The sequence below is a fragment of the Saimiri boliviensis genome, chromosome 4 (assembly GCF_048565385.1).
Source record: "Saimiri boliviensis isolate mSaiBol1 chromosome 4, mSaiBol1.pri, whole genome shotgun sequence".
Lineage (NCBI taxonomy): Eukaryota > Metazoa > Chordata > Mammalia > Primates > Cebidae > Saimiri > Saimiri boliviensis.
Genome location: NC_133452.1, coordinates 9521811 through 9534484, shown reverse-complemented (window position 1 = coordinate 9534484; position 12674 = coordinate 9521811). Strand labels below are relative to the sequence as shown.

Here is a 12674-nt window from a genome sequence, read left to right as displayed (position 1 = left end):
AAATTAATTTGAATTTTTCTTTTCTGTACAGGAGATTTGTATCTATCTATCTGTGTATCTTATCTGTCTATGATTTTTCTTTTCTGTACAGATTTGTATCTGTTGTTTCCTTCCTTCCCTCCTTCTCTCCTTCTCTCCTTCCTTTCCTCTTTCCTTCCCTCCTTCCCTCCCTCCCTCCCTCCTTTCTTCCTTCCTTCATTCTTTCCTTCCTTCCTTCCTCCCTCCCAGTAGTTATCATTATGGGCTCATGGTTATACTCCAGTATACCTCGTTTATTTTTTTGCTCCAAGTGTCCCAGCTTCGGACAAATGGGAGCTCTTTGAGTTGCCTCCCGTGTCTCTGTAAAATACCTGGTGGTTCTGTTTTTGAATACTCCTCACTTGCTGGTACTGCAGGATGCCCAGGCTCATTCTGCACCTTCCTTGCCCTAGTCCCACAACCAGCCATTTCTCCAGAATTCTGTTTATTGGGGAATGATATTGGAAAGCAAGATCTTGTCCCTGGATAAATGAGGTCTTTCTGTGCTTTCAAAGCAAAGGTGAGAGATTTTAGGGCTCAGATTGCCTAATTTGTCTTCCCCACTTTAGTTTCCATTTTCCTTCACTGAATACTTTGGGAGAATATGTCATATGCTCCCATTTCCTTGATTTATCCTCCCAGCAGTTGGAACTAATGTTTTGAATGCGTGATGTGTGTTATAGGCCATATTTACAGTTAACTAATTTTGTAATCCAAATTTTAAGAAAAAGTAACTTCAGATAAGGAGATCCAGGCAGCTCTTCTGTCCCCTACAGAGATGGTTCTTCGGTTGCTTGATTTATAAGAATGCCAATCATATAAAATCTATTTTCCACAAGTACATTTAATTTAGAATAAGGAGATTTTTAAAAATGTTCTTGTTTGCAACAAAGGAGAATGGATAGAAGATTGTAATTCATTCTTGAATGAATTAACCACTAAGTAAAGTTTTAAACATTTTTCTTGTTTCTCTGTAAACTCTTATGTTTTGTCTTTGGCATAAGCCCTTTTGTTTATTTTTCCTCCCAGCTTTGACAGTTTTTTATCTTTCAAATTTTCCTGTCTAAGCCCTATAGTTCTCTTTAGTTAAGCCTGAAACAACTATTTGAATAAAGCATCATGTTTATTTTTTGTTGCTTTCCTTTGAATATTTTTTGGTTGACATTTCATGGTAGAATATATCCACAGTGATACTGATGTGTCATGATTCTTTTCTCCTCGTGTGTTTCAGGGACTTGCTGCCCTCTGTGCTCCCTGCTACACGGCCCCTGTGCGGTCAGGCCCAATCTAAGAAGGCAGGCTTTTCTCATAGTTTTGGTTTTCTTCTTGTTGTCCTTTACACATATGATCTGGTATTTGTCCTGAAAACTTTGGATGAAGATATATAGAGACATACTCACACAATATTTGGAGATAGTAGATTTGGTAAAAAATAAGAAAGCATCCCTGCAAAATGTCTTATTATTTGTCTTCTGTTTTTAAATACTCAACTCTTTGCAACAAAATAGCAAAAATAACAGAAATAGTTATATTTGTCTTTTTATGTGTAACAGGACTCATTTGTATTTAAATGCCCAAAGGTTTCTCTTTTTGTTTTTTTTTTTTCATTTTTTTCATTTTTATTTTTATTTTTTATTTTTTTGTACTTCTCATTGGAGAGTGACCAGAATTGAATTAATTAGTATGAAGTCTTTAAAGTGTTTTGTAGTGTTTATATAGTTTTATAAGAGTTTTCATCTGAAGATACTTTTAAATAGCTTATAATTATTTTTATTTCTAACAGGAGTAAAAATTTATCCATGTGGGCTAATTTGTCTCTTTATATATATTTGTTTTCTATCTTTACATATTCTTTTTGTTTTATTTAGTTCATGTCTGATAAAATATGGTATGTAAATCTATGAGTAAAATAAAAGACTTTATACCAGAAGACATAAATCAAGCAGACCTCATCCACTTATCCACTTTTCCAAGACCTGGTCTTATTAATTTATTATATAAAACTTAACAGTTGATGTTCACAGCATCATGAATGATGATAGCTAATAGGCTTCTCTGTAGAATACGGAATGTGATACAGACACTGATTTTCTGTCCTGACAAATTGATCTATATACTTAGCAAGAGTTTCCGGTTTGTTCCTAAATCTGTTTAGATCTTTGCTTTTTAATTGTGATTGTGTAACTTGGTAGACTGTTATACAAATCTATAAAATGTGAGTGTAAAAGAGAATGCAGCTTCTACATAAACTAATTTGGAATGTTTTGCAAAGTCTTGGTATAGGTGAGTAACATGCATTAAAATTGTCATGAAATTACGTAGAAGAGAGAACTTTGAAAGCTTAGGAAGAAAAATCATGAACATCCAGAAAAATCGCTCTACAAAAGTCTTTAAATTTGTGTTCTATTTTAGAAAAATGGGAGTAGAGATGGTAGATGCTGCATTGTGCAACATCTGAAAAGCCACAAAGTTAACTCGGAGCTTCTGTCAGTGGACCAGCACTAAAAGACAAGGCTGGAGCCCTCATCAAAGTAGTGGTTGATTGAAACCCATTCATGAGTTTAAAGCAAAAGTAAAATGTAAGGTTTTTATGTGTGGCAGTTTTGTATTACATTTTAACAAACCATACCAATGTTTAACAGCTTAAAACAAAAACCATTTATTAGCTGTCATGGTATTGAGTGGTTTTTCTGCTTCTTATGGTGTTGGCTGCAGAACAGGGACAACTGGAGATCAAAAATAGCCTCACTCACAGGGCTAGCAAGTTAAGTCAGTGCTGGCTGTCAGCTGGGAGCTCTGCTAGTTTGGGCTAGCTAGCTTTTCCTTCATGTTCCTCTCCACCTGACTCAGTTGAGCTTCTTACATGGTGGCTAGCTTTCCCAGGAGTACACAGGTGGCCTTCTTAAGGTTTAGGCCCAGAACTTGTCCAGTGTCATTTTTATTACATTGCGTGGGTTAAAGCAGTCACACAGTCATTCCAAATTCAAGAGTAGGTATGCAAGTTTGTGACCACTAGGAAGCCAGGTTTATCAAGGACCACCACAGTAACAGCTGCCACAGTATATTTCAATTTTTTGTCTGCATGTTTCATTTTTAATGTTTTTAATGTATGTATGTTTAATTAACTGGCCAACCACAAGTTACAGTGGCATTGTGTAAGACTTCTAAATTAAAGTGTTTGCAAGAAAACAATAATTTGATTTAAACTTGTATTCTTACTAATAAGTGGGGGTACATAGGGATTTTAGCTCATGTTAATCTGATTCTAAAACATTACTGCCTACCCACATCATACCCCATTGCTGTCATTTTGGTTAGTAGAGAGTCATCTTGGCACCCAGGGCTACAGTATCACTTAAACAACATTATTGTCAAAAATCAACAATCCTTATTCTTGTAGCCTTTAAAAATATATTTTGGCCGGGAGTGGTGGCTCACACCTGTAATCCCAGCACTTTGGGAGGCCAAAGTAGACAGATCACAAAGTCAAGAGATCAAGACCATCCTGGCCAAACTTGTGAAACTCTGTCTATACTGAAAATATAAAAATTAGCTGGGCGTGGTGGTGTGTGCCTGTAGTCCCAGCTACTCAGGAGGCTGAGGCAGGAGAATTGCTTGAACCTGGGAAGTAGAGGTTCCAGTGAGCTGAGATTGCATCATTGTACTCCAGCCTGGCAACAGAGCAAGATGCTGCCTCAAAAAAATATATGTGTATATATATATATGTATTTTTTAAAATAGTGAAATGTTATTGTATTTTAATGGGATTTGGCTAATGGTTAAATCTAAAGTATTAAAGATAAACTTAATTTAACTTGCTTTGTTTATTCAATCAGCAAGTTGTTTTGAGCACATAATCTGTACCAGCCACTGTTCTGGACACTGGAAAAGCAATGTTAAGGATGACAAGCTCCTGCTCTTCAGTAATTGCTGAGGAGATAGTTTCTCATTCATTTCCATAGGAAATCTGTTTTTTTTTTTTTTTAATCTATGCTTGTTTTAAAAAGAATTTTCATTAAAAAACAAGTCTACATGTCTATCTTGAAAAATAACCAAGAATTAGGTTTGTAAATACTCTATGCTCTGAATCAGTGCAAAAGTTAGATAATACATATTGGATTTGACCGTTCACCTGGCAGTTAGCTGATAAATATTCAACTGTAAGGTTGATGATGATGATAGCTAACTTATTAATAAATTGACTCATAATATGGAGAACTAACTTATTAATAAATTGGCTCTTGTAATATGAACCAAACATACAACCTCAAACTGAGCTTAGTTCCCTCTGATTTATACTGCAGGCCAACGAAGCTATACAAATTTTGTAAAGAAAAAAGAAATCTAGAAAATGTGTCCCTTCTGCTTGTGTCCCTCCTCTGTCTCCCTGTAGCAGAAATCTCCCTAATACTAATTACCTAATAGAGAATAGGTTAATGTGGAGGTGGATGAGAGAACTTCACACAGATGAATATTATACTTCACAAATGGTTAAAATATCCTTTTATTTTGAAGGATGTCGCTAAATGAAGTGTTTTGGGAGGTGCTTTTGCAGGACCACAGATGTTTTCAGACTTATCTAATCCAACTTCATCATTTTACAGATGAGCTATTTCAGGCACCATTGTGGTTTACCTAATATGTCAGAGCAGAACTATTTAACCCCAAGTAACTTGGATTTTTGTTTTGTTTTGTTTTGTTTTCACACATTTTTCCTTTAAAACCTACACCAAACTCCCTTGGTTTGTGTTCAAGACGTACTTTGCCTAGACCAGATTGTAGTGTAAAGTGAGTAGTACTTTAGCAGGGTTTTATGGTAAAAGAGTGAAATGTTGTTTTACATGACTGTCAGAAGTTTAGTACCAGAAAGACATTTCACATTTGTATGTTATTAAACACAAGTAAGACAACTGTTTCAGGGTAGCTGATGTCTTGTACTACTTTCTTCATCCCAAATCATTGGTATCCATGTAAACATTTTGAACTGGTCAACTGACCACATTAGCTCATCTCACATGAATGATTACAAAATGAGGTTTTGGATGCTTATGGTTAGTTAATTGAAATGATGCACATTCTTTTGAACTTACCACTAGTATTTTTCTAGATTTTGTGTGTGTTGTTTTTAAAAGAAAAAAGAATAAAAGTTTGCTTGATTTCTTTCCCTCCTGTTATATATTACTTCTAAGCTAAGCCTCTCAAACTAAGTTGTTTTTCTCTGGCTGCTTTTAATATTTTTCTCTGCATCATTGGTTTTCAGCAATTTGGTTATGACATGCATAACAACAGACTGGGAGTTTTCATCATAGTTCTTTTGCTCGGAGTTCATTGGATCTGTGAGCTTATGGTTTTCCCCAGATTTGAAAAATTTTCAGCCCTTCTTCAGAGATTTTTTTACACCTCCCTTTTCTAGTTTTGGACTCCAATAACACATGGTTAGACTACTTGATATTGTCACACAGGGCACTGGTTTTTTTTATTTCTCTTAATCTTTTTCTCTCTGATTCATTTTCCATAGTTTCTGTTGCCATGTCTTCAAGTTCACTGTTTTTTTCTTCTGCTGTGTCTGATCTGCTATTAAACCCACAGAGTATTTTTCAGATATATTTCAGTTATATTTCATATTTTTATAATGTCCACATATTTTCAGATTTTTTTTTTTTTAATATTTATAACATCTACTTGAGTCATTTCTGGTCTGTTTCTTTTGGTTTTTCTCCTGGTTTGGGTTGTGTATTTTTTTCTTTGGTGTTTTTTTTGTTTGCTTGAGACAAGGTCTTGCTCTGTCACCCAGGCTGGATTGTAGTGGTGCAGGCTCAAGTGATCTCTTGCCTCAGTCTCCTTAAGAAGCTGGAACCACAGGGGCATGCCACCATGCCTGGCTAATTTTTGTATTTTTTTGTAGAGATGAGTTTTGCCATGTTGCCATGTTTTGCAACATACCATGTTGGCTAGGCTTGCCTTGAACTCCTTTTTCCACCTCAGCCTCCCCAGGTGTTGGGATTGCAGATATGAGCCATTGCACCTGGCTGGTGAGGTTTAGATAGGATGGAAAACCTTGTGAAATTCTTTTTCTTTTTCTTTTGAGTCTTGCTCTGTTGCCAGGCTGGAGTACAGTAGCACAATCTCAGCTCACCACAACTTCCGCCTCCTGGCTTCAAGCAATTCTCCTGCCTCAACCTCCCGAGTAGCTGGGACTACAGACAGGTGCACACCACCACACCCAGCTAATTTTTGTATTTTTAGTAGAGATGGGGGATTCACCGTGTTGGCCAGGGTGGTCTCAATCTCTTGACCTTGTGATCTGCCCGCTTCAGCCTCCCAAAGTGCTGGGATTACAGGCGGGAGCACTGCGACCAACCGCCCATGAATTTTATTAAGTGCTAGACTCTTTTTAAAAGAAAGTTTCTTTAAATAATGTTGGATTTTGTTCTGACATGTAGATGTTACTAAGTTGCTTGGATGGAATGTAAACTAGTATCTTTTCCAACAAGTGAGAATACCATATTGACTGTCTTAAGTAAAACTCAAGAAATTATTAAATTAATTTTAATTATGAAGTATAAGTATAGTGGCTGGTAGTACCATATGACATTTGCCTAACTCATTCTCTTTGATTTTTAATGAGTAAGGAGGGATGAAATACACTGTTTTGTCTTATGTTAATATATTGTTTATGACAGTATTTATCTTCTTTTCAGAGTGATTTTTAATTCTAATTACTATTAGAGTAATTAGATAATTTAGAAATATCTTGAAGTCAGTAGTTGTTTATTGCATCTGTGTGAATGTATAAAGGTAAGACAGATGACCTTTTGTTTTGTAATAGGTGCAGATTGGAAAACGGGATCGTTAGCTTCTGTAGAATTATTGCAAGGATTTATTCTTATACTTTGAGAGTACAGCCAAATAAATTTTCCCATGTGTAGAGAAGTAGTTTGTCCACAGTTGGAGGATAGCACAATACGAATAACTATTCTTCTGTGGCCCCAATTTAAAGTCTTGATTAAAGTTAACCGTTTTATTTTATTTGCTTTCTTAGACTCTCTTTATCTGCTAAAGCACGGGGCTTAATTTCCATGGTATGTAGATCCCACAAAGGTACTTATTTATTTATTTTTTTAAAAATCAGCTCTGCTTATCTTTTTAGATGATGACTCTCCTCAGGTTGGGGGGCTTGCCGTTTAAATCACGGGAGTTTGGTATGGTCAGTCCCTCTTCAGAAAAGTCCTCCTCTGCTTTCCCTCTGCGTTGCATTCATTCATCATCCACGTGGTACTAGCAAAACAGACAGTCTTATATTTCGTATAGCCCTTTATTGCTATCATTTTAATTTTTTTAACAAGGCTTTACAACTGAATTTCCTGAAATATTTTAGAATGTAGACCTTTAAAATTCAAAATTATTAGTCCTAATAGTCTTAGACAAATTCAGTAATGGATGCTTTCCCCATCCAGGACAGCTGAGATGTAGCCTTAGCTTCTGAGTTCACATTCCTCCTCACCACAAAGGATGTGTTTTGAATGAGGTTTTGTTTGCTATTTCGTATGTGACTTCATTTTTCTGTTTGTCCTGGTATTCCCTGCTGTCTCACTTTGATGTCTTTAACTGACTAAACATTTGTGCTATAGTTTCCTGGCAGTTACCACTGTAATGTGTCAAGTGCATTATTGTGAAAAGCACTAAATGTTTGAGAGTACTGTGCTGGACACCCCTGGAGATTCAAAAGTAATAAAATACAGTCTTTTCTTAGTATTTCCTTTAAGTATATTAGTGAAGAAATTAAATGAAAACAGAAGCCTTATAATATTGAGTTTGAAATAATTCAAAAGATGTTTAAAATGTTAAAATTGTTTCCAGGCCTGTATGCTGAACTCCTAGGTGAGCTTCTCTCTTAGGGTGAAGCAGATGAGCAAGAACTCAGGTTCCCTCAGTGAGCGCAGGAACTTCCAAGGCCTGTGAGATGAGTAGTGTCAGTTATTTAGTGAACACTTATTATATTCTGACGCTTTGGTTAAGTATACATTACTGGGTTTAAGCCTCATAGGAATAAGTATTTATAAGTCTAAGTATTTATTATCTTTATTTTGTAACTATACACTGTAGAGATAAAATTTGTCCAAGGTCTGCCCAGCTAGTAGACAGTACAGCTAGGATTTAAACGGGGGTCAACTACACCACCAAGCCTATGCTGTTTATATTCCAAACAGTATTATTAACCACTGCAACACATGGAAAACAAATACATGATTTTGGCATTTATAGCCATGTTCTTTAATCAGTCAAATCAGCTGTTACACAGTGAGTATAGAAGAAGTGGGTGTAAGAAATTTTAAGTAATCTGCAAGTTTACTTTTTGTTGTGTGATATTATGAGACTTAAATAAGAAATTTAGTTTAAGGGAATAGGCAGGTACATTTAAAATGTCTTTCTACATTTGCGCATAGTTTAAAGTTAGCTTTCAGGGAATTTAACTTCTATGTCTTGTGTGTACATATATGTTTAGGAACACGTATGTATGTATTCTCATAAGTATCTACAGTGGTCTTTAAAAATGCAGTTATTTAAAAAATCAGTTTTTTACCTGTTAGGGATTTTTAAAATATATTTCAGTACTATAAAGTTTTATAATTCTGCAACATTTTTATTTTTCAAAATATAATTTCTGAAGTTTTGTCAATCGAATTCAATAGTACTGGCATCCTGCATTTTAAAGTGGCTTTTCTGTTTCCCTCATGACTTTGAAATAGATACAAATTGTCAAGAAGAAATTGATTATATACTGGATATAATTTGGAGTTATGTTTATAAAATAGAAACTTTTTTTTTTTTTTTTTTTTTTAAAGAGATGGGCTTTCACCATGTTGGCCAGCTGGTCTCAAACTCCTGACCTCAGGTGATCCACCCACCTCACCCTCCCAAAGTGCTGGGATTGCAGGCATGAGCCACCGCACTCAGCCAGAAAGTATATTTTAGAAATGTTCAGATTGAGGTAGACTGTGATGGTACATATTTGGAAAGAATGTCATATTGATTCTTTCTGGTTCACGTTTTAAAAATTATGTTTGCCCTCAATTTGTATCATTAAATTTTATTTGTTAGCTTTGCAGAAATAGAACTTTGTCGAAATAGTGATATTATTTGAGAAGCTGGCTAGGGATAGAGAATTGGCAGGCAGTGTTTTAACAGAACAAATTAATGAGAAATTGCATTTTGAAGATGAAACAATTTCCTTTTTCCTCTTTTACAGCGTCCTTCTCCCCTGCACCTTGCTTGAGCTCTGCACTGTGGTTTCTTTTCTTCCCAATTTTTTATTGTGTTAAAATATACATAAGACAAAATTTAATGTTTTAATCATTTTCATGTGGTTCATTGGTATTAAATACATACATAATGTCTGTGCTGTAATTTTTATCAGAGAACTTAGAAGATGGACCTGCCATACTTTCTCAGTACTTCTTGCTTTGCTGTGTGGATCATAGCAAAGTGCTCCTATACATTCTGTTTTCTGTGTGCTTCAAAGAGAGAAAGAAGTGAGGCACTGAAGTTCAGAGCAGGAATGAACTTGCCCGCTCATCAGTTAAGCTGTCAGTAGCTAGCACAGAAGCACATTTTTAGTTCTGTCTGATTTGTATCTTCGTCTTCGCTGTTTTTTCCTTAAGGCATCAGTTTTTAGTTTTATATTTCATTGTGTTAGAAAGGGCTCTGTAACAAGAGAAACAGAAAGCATATCCGCTCCACCCTTGTGGTCCTCCTTGTTGTTCATGGTAAGAGCAGCAGCAATCACAGTCATTACTCTCTTCAAGCGAAAGAAAAGTTCTCCTTTTGAGTTTTCACAGGTAATAATAGAGGAGGAGCACAGTGCTGAAGAGATGTTTACATACAAAAGTTTTACAGAGAATTATTTTAAAAATTATAAATTTGAATTCACTTACTGTGTTACTCAGTATTTTTCCTATGTACTGTCTTTCAATAGGCAAGAGTGTACATTGGGGGATTCAGCTTGCAAGAGTCCTGAATCTGATCCAGAGGACTTCTCCGATGAAACAAATACAGAGAATCTTTATGGCACCTCTCCGCCCAGCACACCTCGACAGATGAAACGCATGTCAACCAAGCACCAGAGGAATAATGTGGGGAGGCCAGTTAGTCGGTCTAATTTGAAAGGTGAGTCTTGTACTTTAAAAAAAGCGTACATGAGGGGCGTGGCACTTGATTGATTCTTTCTACAGTAAGATAATAGCATTTTCTTTTACTTATAATATGATTTTAATGCCCCTGTTAAGTTCTGTTTTTTTTTTTTTTTTTTTTTTTGTTTTTTTTTTTAATTATTACCATTAGTGGTAATAAAAGAGACACATAGTTTTCCGGAGTTTGTCCTGAGTAATGGCTGAAGTCAGCAGTGCGAGGCATTTGAAGATGTGAAAAAGGGCAAGTGTTTCTCAGTGTACTAATCCAAGATGGCTACTGGTTACCTGGGATACATGGCCTTCTGTTCTTTTAGTCTCCTAGGCTGAAGTTTCGAGATTCTCTGTGCCCTGAAGTAGCGTACTGGGGATGTGGGGAGAGAGAGAGCCAGGCTGTCTTACCCTGGATTCCCTCTGCTCTCTGCTGATGCCCCAGGGTGCTTCCTTTAGTATGTAGGGCTCTCTGTTTCACATTCAGCACAGTGACTAGATGGTACTTCACACCTAACAACCATGACAGAACCTGCTTTCTGCTTTTCTTTTTATTTAGGATTGTAAAGTCCACATATTGTTCTATTGGAAGCTGAGAGTTTTCTGCTTTTTTCCCCTAACCTCCTTTTAGTGAGACGTAACTGTTCTTTTTTTGAGGTAGGTGAATTGAATGATGCTGCTCTGCTGCTTCTTTGTGCCCTGCGTGATGGCCTGGAACCTTGTGGTTTTAGAATTTTCTTGTAATCTTAGCAAACCACTTGTCCTAAAACAAATGCCATATATTCCAGGAATTTATTCAGTTATTACTGCCCGAGATGCAGATTTCATTCTTCATCTTGTTTGAGAAGTTTCTCCCTGTTGACCTCACGCTCACTTCTGCCTCTCCCTTTCTGTAGTCTGTTCATTCTTTGTTTGTTCTGCTTCCTCTTTCTATAGATTTCTTTGATATATTGAGCTTTGATGACTATTAGTGGCATCTTTACTTTGCATCCCCGTCGGAACCCTTCCTCAAGAAAGGAGGGGGGCAAGATAAGTGGGTTTCATTGTGTTGATTTGCTTGAGTGAGATCTTATCCAGGAGAAGTTCCCAAGCAGGAAAGAATCTTTCCCACAAATGATTTTTCCACATAAGGCACTTCTTATAAAACTTGATTTGCTGTAATTTTTTAACCTGTGGCCTGTACTTACCCTTTCCCATTGCAGTTTGTCATCTTGACAATCATTCCTGGCGCATTTCCTGAAAGAAATTTCTCAAATGCCTAGTAGACATTTCTTATCTATGGTAGGAGTCAGTGAAGTAGCATCTACTGAATCAATATTAGTTAATAAATATTTGCTTTGTGGTAGTAAAGTAAGAAGATGCCAGTAGTACACTTGCTTTTTCTTGTTGGTTCGTACTATTTTAGAACATGAGTTGAGAACCCAGTTTCCCCATTTTATAGATTGAGAAACTGAGGCATAGGGTTTCAAAGCAACTGGTTAAGTTCAGAAAGCTTGAGATAGTGTCAGGACTATTTGTACCACTAGTTCTCATGGTACTCAGTTTGGACTTTCTAGAACAAGCAACAGGGGCGTCACTTATCTGAAGGCAGTATTTGAGTTGACTTTACTGTCTTTCACTGATCAGTCAGACAGCTAATCGTTAGATGTTTGTTGAGGTTCTGCTGTCCTGCTGGGCTGTGTGAGAGATAGAGGGAAGGGAAGGGATTGTCCCTTTTCCTCCATGATTTTTAAAATTATTTTATAAAATTATTTTAGAGCTAGAAGGAGCCTCAGAGACCATTTGCTCAAGTTTGTGCCATTTTTCAGATGAAGAAGCTAATGCTCACAGACCCTTGGATTTATAGCTTATATGATAGCAGACCCAGGACTCGAAAATCCTTAATAACTTAGTCTTTTTCTTACTGCAAAAGATTATGTGTTTGTTGTAGGAAATTCAGAAAATACAAAAAAATAAAAATCACTCATTAAACCCAGTACACAAAAGTAGCTGCTTTTACCACCTATAAAAGCCTGACTATAGACTCTATAGCAGGCGTCCCCAAACTTTTTACACAGGGGGCCAGTTCACTGTCCCTCAGACCGTTGGAGGGCCGCCACATACTGTGCTCCTGTCACTGACCACCAATGAAAGAGGTGCCCCTTCCTGAAGTGCGGCGGGGGGCGGATAAATGGCCTCAGGGGGCCGCATGCGGCCCACGGGCTGTAATTTGGGGACGCCTGCTCTGTAGCTTTTTGCTATATATGTTTATGTTGTTGTACTACCTTTACTATTTTATAGTGGCTTTTTAAATTTAATGTTTTATGAACTTTTTATATCACAGAATAACCTGTACTTTTAATTAAGTGGCTGCTATATCATTTGTAGCAGCTTCTTCACATTTACCACCAGCAGTTACTGGGTGCTTACGCTAGGTTAAGCACTGTGCTTATTAGCACCTCAAAAGAATTATCTTCTGAATATTGTAATAACCCAGTG

At 36.6% G+C, this 12674-nt stretch overlaps 1 protein-coding gene across 6 annotated transcripts in view; it reads left to right on the top strand.

Annotated features, from left to right (window-relative positions):
• MAP3K4 (mitogen-activated protein kinase kinase kinase 4) overlaps positions 1 to 12674 on the top strand; it is a 123313-nt gene that overhangs the window by 27507 nt on the left and 83132 nt on the right. For all 6 annotated transcript variants that reach the window (XR_005578848.2, XM_039467582.2, XM_039467580.2 and 3 more), the window contains exon 2: positions 9995 to 10185. Coding sequence is in view for 5 of the 6 variants with exons in the window: in XM_039467582.2 (XP_039323516.1) it covers positions 9995 to 10185 (191 nt within the window). In the remaining variant the exon portion in view is untranslated. The remainder of the gene's footprint in view (positions 1 to 9994; positions 10186 to 12674) is intronic.